General features: G+C 41.3%; 1 protein-coding gene across 1 annotated transcript in view; it reads left to right on the top strand.

Moving 5' to 3' along the window:
• The window catches only part of zfpm2b (zinc finger protein, FOG family member 2b), a gene marked incomplete at its 5' end in the record, with an annotated part of 43,630 nt that overhangs the window by 17,171 nt on the left and 8,792 nt on the right, over positions 1–17,667 (top strand). The window contains 3 exons of the mRNA XM_079485086.1: positions 2,689–2,784; positions 9,252–9,376; positions 14,356–14,452. Of these exons, the coding sequence (XP_079341212.1) occupies positions 2,689–2,784; positions 9,252–9,376; positions 14,356–14,452 (318 nt within the window). The remainder of the gene's footprint in view (positions 1–2,688; positions 2,785–9,251; positions 9,377–14,355; positions 14,453–17,667) is intronic.

The raw sequence follows: 17,667 nt of genomic DNA, 5'->3' as shown, positions 1-17,667 counted from the left end.
TTGAAGCAACCGGACGAGACCGGCGGGGACTTGAAGCAACCGGACGAGACCGGCGGGGACTTGAAGCAACCGGACGAGACCGGCGGGGACTTGAAGCAACCGGACGAGACCGGCGGGGACTTGAAGCAACCGGACGAGACCGGCGGGGACTTGAAGCAACCGGACGAGACCGGCGGAGACTTGAAGCAACCGGGCGAGACCGGCGGGGACTTGAAGCAACCGGGCGAGACCGGCGGGGACTTGAAGCAGCCGGACGAGACCGGCGGGGACTTGAAGCAGCCGGACGAGACCGGCGGGGACTTGAAGGGGCTAGGGAGAGGTGTGTGTCCAAGGGGGAAAAAAGTTTGAGGTGATGCCGGCCGGAGAACTGGCTGAGGCACTGGCTGGAAGGCTGCCTGCGGAAGGGCAGGTCCGGCCGCCTGCGGAGGGGCAGGTCCGGCCGCCTGCTGAGGGGCAGGTCCTGACGCCTGCGGAGAGGCAGGTCCTGACGCCTGCGGAAAGGCAGGTCCTGACGCCTGCGGAGAGGCAGGTCCTGACGCCTGCTGAGAGGCAGGTCCGGCCGCCTGCTGAGAGGCAGGTCCTGACGCCTGCTGAGAGGCAGGTCCTGACGCCTGCTGAGAGGCAGGTCCTGACGCCTGCTGAGAGGCAGGTCCTGACGCCTGCGGAGAAGCAGGTCCTGATGCCTGCGGAGAGGCAGGTCTGGAAACCTGCGGAAAGGCAGGTCTGGACGCCTGCTGGATCGCTGGCTGTGAACCCGGCTGGAGAACCGGCAGGAGCGCTGGCTTGGCTGAGTTACGTGCCCCCCTCCGTTGCCTCCTCCTCTTCTGCCGAGCCAATCTCCTGGTAGTCGGCTGGAGGAAGGAGGTGAAGGACGGGGCTGGCTCCGCGTTGGAGGCCTCCGAAGAGGACCCCCAGGACTCTCTCCTTCCATGCTTGCCCTGAAGACTGGTAGGTGGTGAAGAGGTTGCAGGGTCCGAGGCTGATGGCGCGGTGGTGGTCACCACCCCAAGCTCCAGGGTATGATCCTCGGGGATGGGGCCCAACGGAGAAGACAACCTCGGACAGACGGAGACACTGGGCTCCGGTCGGCTCATGGCGAACTGGAGCACACCCTCGAAGCCAAGCGGTCTCAGCCTCCTCATCTCCGCAGGCGATAGGGGGACCCTCAGTCCGCTGTTGAATGCCGCCGTCACCTCTTCCTCCCCGAAGAGCTCCTCCACTGCGGCTTCCAGGAACCTGTCCAGGTACTCGTCCCGGTCCAAGTTCCCCTGGCGAATGCTGGAGAGGGGACCAGGCTGGCGAGGCCTTGCAGGGAAAATCGCCGCCTGCTGGGTTCTTATGGGTTGGTGCATTCTGTCACGAAATGGTTTGGACAGAACCCAGATGCAGGCAGACGAAGGGTTAACTTAGGAAACTTTATTAAACAAAAACCCACGAGGGGGTAAACATGAACAAAAACACTAGAAAAAACAAACACCTCCAACGAGGGGGACAAAAGGAAACAAAGTCCTTAATAATAAAATAATAAGTCCACAAACTATTTGCCTGGAGTCGTGTAATCCCCAGTCACAGCTCAACATAGACATCCACATTAGACAATCAATATAAGACAATGCACCAACACTGAACAGAGAGAAACTGAGACCATATAAAGGGAGACAATAACGAGGAGTGATTACATGGGGAGAGTGGTGACAGCTGATGGGAATGAAACCCTAACGAGGTGAATTACAAAACAGACGATGGGAATGAAACCCTAATAAAATTACAGGAGATAGGAGGGTGGGGCTGAGAGACATAACAGGAAGACACGTGGCATTAAGTAACAACATAAAGCCACATGTCTCCACACATAACACAACAGAAACCCGAAAGACGTGGCAATGTCATGACTCTGCCCAGGGAGCTAGAAAGCTCGAGACAGGAAGGACAGAGTCCTAACAAAAGGGACACTTTCTTTCTTTTTTATCAATATATTGATCTCAGTTATGATCTATTCAACACAATAATGAGCAAGTACATTAGAACTCGATGGTTTGAACACAAACAGGCTTGAAGTGCTATTTTGGCTGTGGGCTCTTGGGTCCTTAATAAGGTTTAATACTTGGTGCTGTTCCTGTATTTACTCGGCTTGAGTTTGAAGATCATAAGGGTTTATCCATTCAGTCTATAGAAAGGAATGTTCTGTCTGCAGAGGGCACAGACGGATACACTGTCTGTGTTTAAAGTTGTACGAGCTAACGGAGGTAAATACGCCTGTTTTTTGAGTTAACTTTCTCTTTCTGGTGACCGTGTTTAACAGTGCTTTGCCCGTGGTGTCAGAGCCGAAGGCAGAAAATCCTTAATCACAGCTTCATTAAGGAATCATCTTGTAGCTTAATTTCTTTCCCAACACTGTAATTAAACATTTCCAATAAGTTTCGTCACAGGGCTTAACACAGGCAGCAAGTCTGTGATCAAGGTGGGTCCAGGGACATGCTCTGTCTCCATTCTCTCCGAAGAAGAGAGCTAAAATTCCCACAGCAGACACTTGAAAGAAGCCAAAATGAGAAAGGCACAGTGGAATTATGCTCCTTACAAGGGATAAGGTTCTTAAAGAACATGCAAATGCAGTACATGTAAACGCGAAAATCAGGTCGTCGCTGTCCTCTTTACAGATTGGTCTTTAATATAGATGTTTTTTTACAGGTGAAATGATTGGAAATGTAAAGGTGGAACAACAAGACAATGACCGACTGGAAGAAAAAGCCCCGCCCAGCCCAGCAGAGGAATGGGACGGCCCAAGTAAGACACCTGTCCAATCACATTTTACCTGCCTTACTATATAGGAGATTTTGTAATACGTTGTCAACATAGACAAACGAAACGTTACTATGCTACTTTTATCAAAGTAAATCCTTTACACTACAACCAATGTAAAACTAGTAACTGTCAGCACACACATAAATGACTATAATATTTATACTATATATTTCGTGAACTGCAAATATAGCAGTATTATATTTATTGTTATTCATTTATCGTCGGTTCTGATATTATCAAATAATTTGAAATGCTTCGAGGGACACGTTTTTTAGTATGACATCATACAAGAGGATTTTTTACATTTTCAGATCCCCAGAATTTAAAGGGATACTTAACCCAACAAATGATGCCATCATTTACTCGCCTTCGAGTTGTTCCAAATCTGTATAAATATATTATATTAATATAAGATATTTGGAAGAATGCTTATAACTAAGATCTCACCCCTCATTGACTCCTATATAGGAGGACATTTTGAAGAATGTAGTACAGCAAACGGTTCTAGGGCACTTTTGACTATGAGAGTCAATGGTGGCAAAATCTGTCTGGTTATAAGCATTCTTTCAAGTATCTTTCACTGTGTTCATCAGAACAAAGACATTTATACAGATTTGGAGTTTTCATTTTTGGGTGAAGTATCACTTTAATGAGCCAGGCGAATACTGTAATAAGCCTTGTTTTCTGTAAAAAGCATGAAATCTGATAACATAATAATGCCATTTTGGAAGGCACTTTATCTTGCATGTTCACACTAGATTAAAACAGTCACTAGTGTCACAGCTACAGTGTGTTTGTCTTCATATCTCATGGTGTAATCGGTTCTTGATGATGAGATATCTGCACACTGATCTTCACACTTTTTCCACGGATGTCTCTTTCTCTCCTTCTTATCATCTGAATAAATATGATTCGTTTCGATTGAGATTCATTTGAACTATATTGGATCCCAGTGTGGTCTTGTCTGATTAGTTTGCCCGAAGAATCATTATGTCATGCAAATATACACAGAATGTTTGGCCTAATATTCCAGTCGGATTCCATTTAAAATAAATATTATGTTTGCATACGCATTATACATTTACATGTATTCATTGAGCAGACGCTTTTAGACTTAGAGATCATTTAACATTTTGTCGAAGAGTTTAAGAATAATTGTAGTTTTTCAAGCCATGTTTACAATCAAGATTAAAGCTCAGTCAAGGGCAATTTGAACAATATGAAAGAAACAAACACGGAAGGTTGAAATAAATAAAGAGAGCAAAAAAAGCACACGGATAGCGTTTAGTCAGGTGCATCCGGTACAGATACAGTATGTTTCTTTCTGAGTTTTGCATGCAGGCCAGCTGTAATGTAATACAGTTATGGCTTAATTTGAGGTCTACATGCATAAAGTGTTAACTTACGGGTTGATTTCTATGTGTTGTCACCATGCAGGATGCAGTTGTGGGACCGGTTTGCACATGCTTTATTATAGGTTGATGTTTGGGTGGTTAAATGCCGCCCCACAGCTTGTTTCATACAATAGATTGTGCTTTGGCTATAGGCATACATATAACATGTGTTTATGTGTTTGTTTTTTGCCTCTGTTATTTGTTAACATTAAACTTAAGCGACTCGCCCATGGCACAGTCATAACTTCTGGAAAAAATGAATAAATAAATCACAGCACCCCCTTCTCAAAATACATTCCTTTGTCTATGGTCGTAGATGAAGTCACTTAAAATAAAAAGAGCAATATGTTTTTGCTGACATACCCTGAGAGAGTAAAAAACTGATATATGTTTACGCACATGTATTATTTACTAATGTTCACCACTGGTAGAAGTCACTTGACTGAATTTTTTTTTATAATATCTGAATGCCATATACTGTATGTTAACATAAATCTCATGGTTACATTTTTGCCATTCTGTATTTTGGGATTAGTTTGCAAATTAGGAGTAGGTGAGCCTAAACTTTGAACATTATGTCAATGCATCGCAACATTCAGGGACATGTCAGAGTCCCTGAAGGTTTTAACGTTCCTACGCAAAGGAAAAGGAAACAGTTGTCAAGAGAGAGAGATGGACGAAAGGAAAAAGATTCTGTCTGGGGCCTCTCAGAAGAAGACAGGATGTAGTGAAGGATTTTAATGAAAGTGTAGTGGATTAGAGAAATTCCTGGAACAATATGAAATCATTACAGCGACAGTCGACATCAAAGTCCTGCTGACGGAGCCCCCTAAAGCCTTTTCACAGAGAGAGCGGAAGCATGGCCGAGCACATGTAAACCACAGCCGAGAGCGGCTGACCACTGCACTCAGAGAGAGAGAGAGAGAGAGAGAGAGAGAGAGAGAGAGAGAGAGAGAGAGAGAGAGAGAGAGAGAGAGAGAGAGAGAGAGAGAGAGAGAGACTTCACTGGACGTTTTATCCTTGTTTTGAGATTATGTGGATATTTTAAACTCTTTAAAGGGCCAATATTATCGAAAAGAATAATTCATTCCGAAATAATTATATTTTAAAATGGATTATTATTTATTCCTCCTCCAGTCGGAATGACCTGTTATGACTTTCGACAGTGCCCATTTTTTATTATTTCATTTAAAGGAGCAATGTGGGGATTTAAGCGGCATCATGTGGTGAGGTTGCGCATTGCAACCAATGGCTCACTCCACCTCTCCGTTTCGAAGCAGATAACATATTTACAAAACGCATTCTGTAAAGCAGTTTGTCTGTTCAGGGCTACTGTAGAAACAACAAGGTGAATTCTATGTAAGGAGACTTGCGGTGTAGATAGAAATAGATCATTCTAAGGTAAGATAAAAATACTCTTCATAATGTAAGGTCTTTATACACCTCTGAAGACATAGTTAAATATAACACATTGCATATGTCAATAGATCCTGCAAAATATTACACACTGGATCTTTAAAATGTCTCACTAAAAATGGTAAAAATAAATGTTACACTTAACCATAAATGCGCCAAAGGATCACTTAATTAAAAGCTCCCCACACTGGGAGATCTTCGACTGTCGGAAACAAAAGTTTTAATGCTCCTCTTGACCCCTACCTATATGGACACAATGTGGCTTATTTATTGTCTGTAAGATGCGCCCGTCCCATCCCATGCCCAGAGGAGGGGGGGAGGGGAGGGGGGTTGCGGCTGTCAGTTGAATTAAAATACCACGTAATAATAATAATAATATAAATAATGACATTGATAAAAGGGCTAATCTACACGAAACAAAACAGCGTGTTCCTCCCTGATTGTGTGGGTTGTTGCAATATTCAATTAGACCATTTTCTCTGGCATATTAATCATCTTTTCAACAAACAAGCCGGCGTTAATTAAAGCGGAGCGCGAGGATAAAGACGTGTTGCTGGATCATCACTCCGTTTATCAGCTGCGCGCACACACCCCGTCGTTTAGCAAATCCTGCGCAGCGCTGCAAGGGGAATTTCAATGCTTTTGGGTTTGGAACTGGGTTTTTGGGATGGGAGGGGGTGGATTGTAAGAGTTTCAAATACAGAGCCTGTCAACGTGAGCCCTCTGCCCTTCACTGTGGGGGGATGAATTTATTTGTCAGTTTTATTTCGGCTGAAGAAAAGGAGCCCGTAGAGTAAATCCCCTAAACCTGAGACATACGTGAGAAGTCTGAACTCTCCGCGTCTCTTTTAGAGGCCTCAGTAGGAAACAATAGAAAGACCGTTTTACACGGGTTGAAAATAAATAATGAACATTCATTAGTCTGATGGTAATGCATAGATTTGCATGATGCATGGTGGAGTGGAAGAATGATGCTGATTTGTCAATGGTGAATTTGAGTCATGTAGGGGGCGGGGGGGGGGGGGTTACTGGCATTTATAATAAGATAAATAATTCATATGTTTATAATATGGGGAATTCTTCTTTTTATCAGCCAAACAAGCATGGTTATATGTTAAGGTTGCAAAGACATGTGTTCTCCTACTGTATTTTAAAAGATGCCCATTATGGTTGACTACTCAAAATCAGCATAGCCATATTTCTCTATGAACTTGATGACTGTCCAGACGCGCTCTGAACTTGAACACAGTGCACTTCCAACCCCAGAGTATACATCACACAATCATGCCACACTCCCACAATCCTTTTCTTCTCTGGATGCTTGACTTGAAGCACACTCGAACAGCCTGCTACACCACACTGCCTTATTCTGTCCTACGTTCTCTCTCGCTCACTCTTTTGCAGTCTCTCTCTTCAGGAAGTCGTGGCAGAGAGTGAGGGAGAAGTCAAAAACCCTCGACAATGTGCTGGAGAAATATCAGAGTGCCTTTTTTCCACTCGTCACCCAAGCCAAAGATGGGCCGTCTCCAAATCCTGCTGCCCTATCAGACAAATTAAAGTAAATCAAGCATGAAATGAAGCAGGAGAGCCCGGAGATAAGGTCCCTTTAAGTCCCTCACAGATTAGACCACTGAGAGAGAGAGAGAGAGAGAGAGAGAGATGGAAGAATATGGAGGTGTGGAAAAAGGCCGGTTTACTGGTTCCTCTGTGGTAGACTGTTCTTTTGATTTCTTTAGTTTGGAATTGACGTTAAAGAATAGAGGAGCTATTTCATGAAAAATGTTCTTGATAATGACCATTTGTTTGTTATAGTGCACCAACGTTTTAAAGTGCTTTTGAGTGTGGTCGCATTCTCGAGATGAAATGTCGTTCACCGTGAGCGTCCTAATGTTCATTCGATGCACTGAAGTGGAACGGTACAAAAATGTTTATGCAAGAATGAATTATTTGCCATAACTTGACATACTAGACTGCTTCATAAATGATATTTCTCAACTATTAGGTTAAGTCATGAGTTCTTTTCTAATCTTAAAGTCAACATGAACTCAAAATTGACTGTATTTACTTTCATGCAAATTTCTGGTTTTACTATAAATGAACGATTGAATATGTTTCAAATCTTTTATCAAAATGTAATAACTTGCCCACTTCTGAAATTACTTCATATCAAACCTGACGCGATGCATCATCATGCATTTTTATATAAAAAGGTTTCTGTCCCAAATAGTATTTTCTGTGTAACCTTTGTAACACTGTTTACAAGGCAAAGTATAAATGTTATCAGTAGATACTGTTATACGTATGTTTATTAGGGCTTTCAAATGATTAATCGCATCCAGAATATTTTGTCTGTGCACTATGAATATTAATTTAGTATTTATAAACACATACATGTATTGATATTTATTTTATTTATATTTACCAGTAATTTGAATTATATATATATATATATATATATATACGTTTATTTATTTTATATTTTTCCTAATATATGCATGTATGTGTGTGTATCTATAAACACAAAATGTATATGCACATTGCAAAGACACATAATATGTAAACACAAACTTTTATTCTTGATGTGATTATTCGTTTGAATGCCCTTATGTTTATGTAAGTGAATGTGTTTATACAGTTCGTTTAACTGTATATATTCATTTGCTTGTTTCTGTTTGCATGTAAAAAATATTGTTCTCGGAAGAGATTCAAATTCAAAAACATGAGTATTAGAAAAAAGCAAGAACAAATCTCCAGCCCTAAATTTACAGTCACTTGCACGAACGCAGTTCATCCTAAAATGTACAAATAATATTTGAACCTTATCAAATTGTTTCAAATTACCAAGATATCGTGTTGTTATTTTACCTGTTACTGTTATTTCTAAAACAATATATAAAGTGTTTTTGAACTGTGCCCTCACTTGTATTATTCCATTTTATAGACATCTATTAATCCAAAGGGATGAGGGGTATAAAAGCTTAACCCTCATCCAGTGGCTTTAGATGCTCTTTATTTATCACTGCATCTTCAGGGATTTCACAACTCCCCCTGAAACTGGATAATTTAACACGCTTCTGCACTGTTCACATCAAAACGTCCCGCAGAAAGAGGCTTAATCCACCTTATCTGAAGCCCTGTCAAAGCAGCGAGGCGCAAGCCTAATCAAAGAGACAGGCAGGGTCACCCGGGAGAGAGAGGCCGATAGAGCGCTCTATGGCCGGGTGTATGATCTCTAATTGACTGCAGGAGTTGGGGGGCTGATCACATATCTGAGGGGTCATAGCCTGCTCATGGGGCGGTGCTTTGGTTAAAGATCTAGGTAACTGAAGATTTGAATACCGAAAACCTTTTCCCTTTGAGCAATGTACTTAACCTTTAGGTTAATGCGTAGGTTTTTGAATGCAGCGCGTCCTGCTTGAATTTCTTTGAATATAAGTCTAAAAAGCTCACTATTGGCCAACTTTTACTGTCAGTGATACGGTATACATTCATGCCAATTGATGCCAGTGAATAGATCTTGATGCCCATATCTAAGGAGCAAAGTGTTAGAGGTCCATTTTTCTTACAATGTATGTGTTGCAGTTGAGAATATCGTATTGTCAGAGTTGTTAACTGTAAAATGTTGGCTACTTTCTACAGGGGAGCTGACAATAGTACATGAAGAAGGAGAGAAAAGGATTCGTTCCTGCCAGGCACTTTCTCTGGGCACCACATGGGGTCCTTTCCCTGGGAAGATTGAGATGGCCACAGGAGACAGTGACAAGGTGAGTGAAGTTGTGTGTTTTTAGGCTTCTCTATAAGGAAAGATTCGGGGGGAAATCACGAAGTAGTGGTGTGGATGCATTGCATTTCTTTCTTTTTGCTTACCAACAAATACAAGAACATTTTAGTGCAAAGGCAACATACTGTGAGCCAGTGGACAATTTTGTTGCTCAAAGTTTGCCCTTTCACAGCTCAACCTATTCGATGGATTTCTCAGTTGTTTTCAGGTAAGCTCAGTTAAAGGTCCAGTGTGTAATATTTGGGATGATCTATTGATAGAAATGCAATATAATATACATAGCTATGCCTTCAGAGGTGTATAAAGATCTTGCACAATGAAGCGTTATGTTTTGATTCCTTAGAATGAGCTATTTCTATCTACATACACCGCCATGTTTGGAAGGGAGGGGTGGAGTGAGCGGTTGCTTGCAATTCCCTACGTTGCCGCTAGATATTACTGACTGTTCCTTTAAGTATTATCAAATGTTCCTGAAATTGTTTAGAAAAAACAAACAGACAAAATACGCGAGGAGTATGGAGCTGTAAAAGGATTTTGAAGGTAAAATAAACCTTAGGTAATTTGTCTAAATTCAATGAATATTGTCAGTGTTCATATGGAAATAATGAATAATACAAGTCATTTGTGTGACATTGGTCATTTCTATACAGTGTATTAATGTTTGATGATTACAGAAAGACTTGAGACGGACAGACAAGATAGACTGACAGGAGAGCAATGCAGAGAAATAAAATCATTTGGTTTGATGCACGTTTGTGTCCATTTAGAGGCCTTCGAGAAGGCGGTGTTGTGTTATGAGTGTGTATAAGAGAGAGAGAGAGAGTCACGGGTAAATCTGTGCCCGTGGCAGGTTTACTCTGTGAAGCGGCCTGGTATCGCAGGCCCATTGTTGTTGCTCCTGTCAGAACGGGAGAGGCCGATGGAGGCCTGTGCTGGCCTGATAAGAGGAAAGAGGATTCAGTAGAGAGAGACACAGAAAGAAACAGAAATGACTCCGGGAGAGTGGAGTGCTGTGTAGACTTTTCACGAAGTATTCCCACACAGTCTCGCACTCCTCCTGCAGGAATTTGAAGGCGAGACTGTATAGCCTCCCTACTGTAAGTGAGAACACAGCAAGCAGGTGAAATGCAATCAAAGCAAATGAATAGATGAAAATTATTCAGTTGTTCTGTGGCTCAACTGGTCATGGGTTCAATATCCAGAAAACACACATTCTGATAAAATGTACTGTACAGCTTGAATGCGATTGAACAGTCAGATGCGTGAATGTAAATGTTGTCTTGAGATTTTAAAGTTTCAATTAGTAACTTAACTCTCTACTGCCATCTCTGTTTGACAAATAGAATTGCAGGATACGTTTTATCTTTAGGCTCTGTGTCCACCGGAGCATTCGTTCCTGTGGCCGGCGTAAAAAAATAAAGGGTTTCCAACTGAAATGCTGCCATTTCTCCCCACGCTTGGCGCCCCTGCTTTGCATTTTTTCCATTCTTACTGCTCAGCGTTTGTCTATGAAGGCAGCTTAGAGAGAGAGGCTTCATAGGCAGCATAGTGGAAGTCTATTTGAACAGCAATAACTAATCACACATTTAAAGACTACAGTATTAATTTCTCGCTAGAAATGTAATCGAAAGAAAATTAAACTTACATTTATACAAAACTGTGCTCTAAACGGCGTTTCCGTCACTATTTTTTATTTTTTCGAGCTCAATCTTTCTCGTCCAATCGCCTTTCTTGCATGTTGTTATGGAAACGACAGGTCTTGCTACTCGCTTGTCATAGACGGATTTCACTCCGCTGTCTGTTGAAATCGAAAACAGGTGAGGTGAGGCAGAGGTGGCAAGAAACCGGAAGAACAGTGGTTTGGACCATCGGGTGTCTGTGACATGAACAAACAAATGATGCGTTTTAAAACCAACGTAAGATTTGCTGTGTGTGAGCGAATGAAACTCGCGTATGGAAGTACAGAATAAATCACTAATATGTGATGGTAGAGCTAAAGTGGTCAAGTGAAACATGCATCCTGCGCTTATATTGTCACATTTAAGATCATAAATGGTTTTAATAACTCCAGGTCGGTTGTCCAAACCATTGCAGTCTTTCCGGTTTTCTTCCCACCTCTGCCTCACTATCGATTTCAACATGGCAGTGACATGAAACCAGTCTATTGGTTAGCTGTGAAAAAGGTGCTCGACGTAGGGCGTTTTTTCCGAAAAAGTTTAACTTTGTTCAACTTCAAAAGACGCTCTGAGCAACAGAAAAAGGAGATGGCGTTTTAAAAAGGGCTCTGGACTTTTTGAAAACACGGTTTACTCCATAGGATTAGAATGTAAAACAAACACTAGCAGCTTAAAAAACGAAGTCACGTGTGAACATAGCCTTACATAAACTCAGGTTATAAATCATTCATACAAGCTTACCGTTCAGTTAATGGCCGAATCAGTTGTTTGGCTTAAAAGAAGTGTAAATAAGTTCATATGTTTCCATTTGAAAATATTTTCTCTGCAAATGTGAGACTCTGTGAAGCTCTGAGATTCAGATAAATAAATCAACAGCTCCCATTGTACCATTTGAAAAAAGATCATGTCTTTAATATATCAATTATGTTGCCTAGATGAGATTAAGTGGAAAGCAAAAGAAAACTTTTATTAAAGCCTTAGATATGTTTCCTTAGAAAAAGACCCAGAAATCTCCACTAGAGTTTCAGATTATCGCAATAATGCAACAAACTGAGCTCAGATTTGCCGGGTCGGCAATACAAAGTCAAAATGATTTAATATTACTGAGGATATGAACTCAAGATGCAAGACCAGTTACATTGGCTATTCAGTCTACATTTTATTCTTCTGGATGTATTTCAACAGCTTTCTTATTTGTTGATTTCTTTTTCTTTAAAAGTTGAGCAAAATATCACATTTACAGAGAAAGTATATAAGCAGTTCAGTTTCACTATTCTCCTTCACTGCTATGAGAAAACGTTGGGTCAGAACCGTCCTGTCTGAGGTTGAGCGGCCGGCCGGAAGATGATACGATTCAGCAAAAATGCAGATTTGGCCAGAGAGAGAGAGATAGAGATAGAGATAGAGAGAGAGAGAGAGAGAGAGAGAGAGAGAGAGAGAGAGAGAGAGAGAGAGAGAGACACAGAGAGAGAGAGAGACAGAGAGAGAGAGACACAGAGAGAGAGAGACACAGAGAGAGAGAGACACAGAGAGAGAGAGAGAGAGAGAGAGAGAGAGACACAGAGAGAGACACAGAGAGAGACACAGAGAGAGAGAGAGAGAGAGAGACACAGAGAGAGAGAGACACAGAGAGAGACACAGAGAGAGAGAGAGAGAGAGAGAGAGAGAGACACAGAGAGAGACACAGAGAGAGACACAGAGAGAGACACAGAGAGAGACACAGAGAGAGACACAGAGAGAGACACAGAGAGACAGAGAGAGAGAGCGAGCGAGCTCCTGGAGAGATAAGTGCTGTGATAACAGATGAAGAGTCTGGAATGCGTTTGGTTTCCTTTCCTCCTCCACAGAGAGGAAAGAGAGATGAAAGAATGAATCTGCTTAACAGCTGGACTTCTCATGAACCCCACAGGTAGATGAGAATATGTCCACTTGACCCCAAAGGCCTGTGATGAATTCATCTAAAATTAGTACAAAGGTCTGCTTTGGGTCCCCAGAAAATGTGATAAAATACAGAGCAAATGAAAATTCTGACTGCATAACACAATTTTGTAAATTCAAAACCATTATGTCATAGATCTGTTTGGGTAAATAAATATATCTGCATATATTTAGTATAAAATTATATATAATTATTTTCCACAGAAATGACACAATTTACGCACATAAGCCTTCACACATAAGATTCTGCTTTAGATTATGAAATCTAAGCCTCAGTCCACGCTTTTGAAACCCACACTAGTTCTTGAAATTCCCCTTCTGGTGGTCTCAGGAAGCTGTGATGCTGGTGATAGAGGGTTACAGTGTGTTTAAAGATCAGTGCTCGGCATTCCATTTCTTCTGTCTCTAAATCCACGCCGCTTCATTCTGGATTCCAGCTGTCCCAAAGGAAGAGATCTGATCAGGTGGAACATTCAGAGGTCTTAAACAATACAACCATTCAGACGCTGGACAGGAGACACACACACAAGCATAAAGATTTTGTCTGAAAGAGCCTTAGGGAATGATGATTCGAGAGGTTGACATTGTTTGAATTAGTTTTCGACAACACGATCTCAGCTTCGTACGGTACGTTCGGTTCACTTATTAATCATTCGGCTAAAATCACAGGCTCCGGATTGTAACAATTTGGGGTTAACAGATTTAATGCAGTTCTTATGAAAATTGTGTTTACAAGACATCTGTTTTGTAGTTTTGTACACTAAAGGTACTGCTAAGCATGTTACCAAAATGTTATATACTCTCCTACTCGTAAGTCGCTTTGGATAAAAGCATCTGCCAAATGAATACATCTAAATTTGGGAAGATGCAATGAGACCTTTTGATGAATATACTGAATTGTATTTGTTGGTTTGGTGACATCAGATCTTTCAGTATCGGTTTTCCTTGTTGTCTTTATTAGTTACTAAACTAGATACAGGTTTCATAAATACTATCTGTATCATTTTTAGACACTTGATTGTGCTTTAACAGACAAACCTGTTGTATTTCAGACACACCAAACTGTGATGCAACCTTTTTAAATGTCAATCAGTCTTTAAATGAGCATTTCCTCTGGGCCAGAATAAACTGCAAAGTGGACTTTCTACTACCCTATAATATTGTATACTGATCTGGCTAGTTTAAATGTATGGGTAGAAGAAGCATGCATTGTCATGGTTGTAAATAACCTGAAAAGTCAATCGGTTTAAGGATGCAAGCTGACTGGCTGGCGGTTCGCAGGAGTTTCATGACATACCTTTTGGTCCTTTTTCTACTTTCTGAAGGGAATCTGTGTTTTCTGTGGCAGGTGTCTCTGCTCCTCAGAGGAGGTCCACGCTGGCTGAAGGATGTCATGTGGGTCAGTTCAGAAGATGGCAGAAGCAACTGTGCTGTGTACAGCAAAGGTGAGAATTTACTCTCCGGGCCAACTATTTTTAATGCGCTACAATTCTATTTTGCCGATTATTAAGAGTACACTGGCACCTAAATGGACCCAAAGACATCAGTCATTAACTAAAAGCCACAAAACGTCAGATTTGACACAATAAATTCATTTTCCATGAGATTCTTTCAAAGATAGAGCCATGGCACCATTTTTGCCAAAAGAAACTGTGTCGCACAACCAAATACTCAACATTCAAAGAGCAGAAAGATAACTCTTTGTAACCCGCTCTCTCTCTCTCTCTCTCTCTCTCTCCTTGACTAAAAGTGATATTTCCGCTAAAGCGCTCCACTTTTTTATTATCTGCCGGAGCTTAATTGATTAATCTACTTACAGTACATGTGTAAGTTGAACTGAGAACAATCCCTACTCCATTCTGGAAAAAAGACTCGAGGAAATGAAAGACTTAAAAGCCTTTATCGCACTTATCTGAGAACACAGAGAAATGAAATAATGGCTCAACATCTCCAGCAATGTCAAATTCCATTATCGGTATACTCAAACAGTACCGCCCCCCGGAGGAGTCGACTATCCACCAGCGTGCAGCGCAGCGATTGCGTTTAATTAAAAGACAACACTGATGAACTGAAGGGCTTTCAGGGCTGAGAAGTTATTAAGGGACTGAAAGGGGCCAGGATCGATTAGGTCAGGCTGCTGGATATCTCCCAAACTCTCTGGATTACTACACTCAACCAGATTACAATGTTCCAGCTCTCACATTAGTGGTCGCATAGCTGGTTTTTGGGGCATGAAAATCTTGCACAATAATTTATTTCAGTTCTCGGTTCTCGTGCGCATTCGGTTTTAAACAGCGTTACATCAAGACGAGAAACATTGGGGATATTTGTTTGTCTTGTTGTCCATCAAACTTTTGTGAAAAAAGATGTTTGCAGATGGGGAAGAAAAACTATTTGGATTGAGTTTATTTTCCTTCACCCCAATGGCAAACACCTTTCCCCGCTTTAAACAGATAACATCACAACATTTTGTTATGTATCTTTGGAATAAAAATAGGCAACTATACCTTGTTTAAAGGATGTTTACACTCAAAACTGAGTAAGAACAATATTTTCCTGCCAAAATAATGCAAACCGAATGGCACTGCATATTTCAAATTTCACCGTGGTTCACTTCTGTAAATTAGGATATATTGGGAACTTGTAAATGACCAAAATGTACCCGATGTCAACGAGAATCTTCGTTCTGAAAAAGATCAACCAAACAATCGGATTTCTTGCTAAACAAATAGACTTTGGACACCATTTCTCAAAAACATACCAGAGGATGTTTTGGAAGCCTGATGTCCTGTTTTGTTCCTTCTAACAGTATAAGAGTCGTGGAATTCTCTGATATGAAATGTCGTGGCAGTAGCAGCTCATGGGTGCTTGTGAAGGGGACAGTAAAATTCTTAAGCATGTGTTTTATATGTCCTCTCTATCCTGTCAGAGGGCTTTTGGCTTATCTTGAGTGAATGTCGAGACTTGAAATGTCAGGCACTGGCAGAAAAAAAATGAGATTATGAGGCTGCTGGATGTTGTCAGGGGGTTGTGATGCGTCATAAATCCTGGTTTGATGGTAGTGAATGTTTGGATCAGAAGGGACACGGCTTAAGCACTGCAGAGATTTTGAGCTCCTCTAGCAAACAGGAAAGAGGTTTATTCTGGTCATTAGATGATGTAGACCTCATCTTGTGATTTATCACCCCCCCCCATAACTTTCGCTCTTCCCTTCATATTTTATGCTCGCTGTCTCCCGTTCTCTCGCTCTCTGTCTCAGTTCTTGATGGACTGATAACTGACAGGCTTATGGCTGTCTGTGATGAGAAGGTGCTGCTCTGTTAAGGTGAATTTGGGGTCAGTGGAAAGAAAAAATCCTGGCACGGCACTGCAAAGGGAAGTAATGCTGCTTGGCTTATCACTTCTAGGTTCCTGGGATTATACCAGGGGATAGTAGCCAGAACTTGTCTAATTTCTGTTAAAAACATACTGTGGTGTAATAAGTGCTCCAAAAAGTAGTCCCACCCCAAAGGACGGTTGTAGATAGTATAAAAGATTACAATTTTATTTTATTAGCACACAGTCACAAAACCACACAACAGTGTATTAAAGGGATACTTCATCCAGAAATGAAAATTCTGTCATCATTCGAGTTGTTCCAAATCTGTATGAATTTGGAAAGATATTTGGAAGAATGCTTATAACCAAAAAGACCCCCCATTGATTCCCATAAACATTACTTTATCATTGTTTTCTTTTGAACACAAAAGAAGACATTTTGAAGAATGTAGGGCAGCAAACAGTTCTTGGGCACTTTTGACTACCATTGTATTTTGGGAGTCAATGGGGGGCGAGATCTGTCTGGTTATAAGCATTCTTCCAAATATCTTTCTGAGTGAAGTATCCCTTTTAGTGTACGTTATTTTATTCAAGATCTGTTTGCACATAACTAAGCAAGCCATTTGTACATTGATTTCAACCAATGGCGTGACTTTAGGGTAGGACTATTTAACTGACCAATAAAATACAGTATGTTGCAAGGGTTCACATACATGTATGAGCTTCACATTTTTGCTTTAAGACCCACCAGAACACTTTACATTTATGCATTTGTCAGACGTTTTTATCCAAAGCGACTTTCATTGCATTATACTATACTGTACATTTGTTTCTAAGTATGTGCAATCCCTGTGATCGAACCCATGACCTTGGCGTTGCTAACACCATGCTCTAACTACTGAGCACAACATTGTGCCGCAGAATGCTAGACACTGCATTATAAATAAATTGGAATATTTCTTTAAAGACAACAGTTGTCACCTTCTCTGATGTTTTTGAGGCACCTCATGTCAGAGACTTTTCTGTTTGATTCTCAATAAAGACGAATTCGACAGAGACAAAGTTTAATTGAGTTTTTTCCTGAAACAAATCGGGAGTTTCGCTAGAATGTAGTAAAGCAGAAGCACATAATCCTCTTCCCACTGAGGCGTTCGCTTAAGGGGTCTCTACTTCCTTTCTCCCAATCTCTCCCCCCTTCCGTCCCTCCCACCCTCTTCCCTGCTCTATCCCATTACCTGGAAAAGAGTAGAGGGTCCCCTGCCACAATACCGAATGTGCCAAGATAAAAGTGAACCATTTCCATCCCAGATTTTTTCTGTAGAAGCCTCAGTTGTTTTTCAGA

This window comes from Barbatula barbatula, assembly GCF_947034865.1.
Source record: "Barbatula barbatula genome assembly, chromosome: 21".
Taxonomy (NCBI): Eukaryota; Metazoa; Chordata; class Actinopteri; order Cypriniformes; family Nemacheilidae; genus Barbatula; species Barbatula barbatula.
Note: the sequence above shows the minus strand (reverse complement) of the source record. Positions and strands in the feature narration are given on the sequence as shown.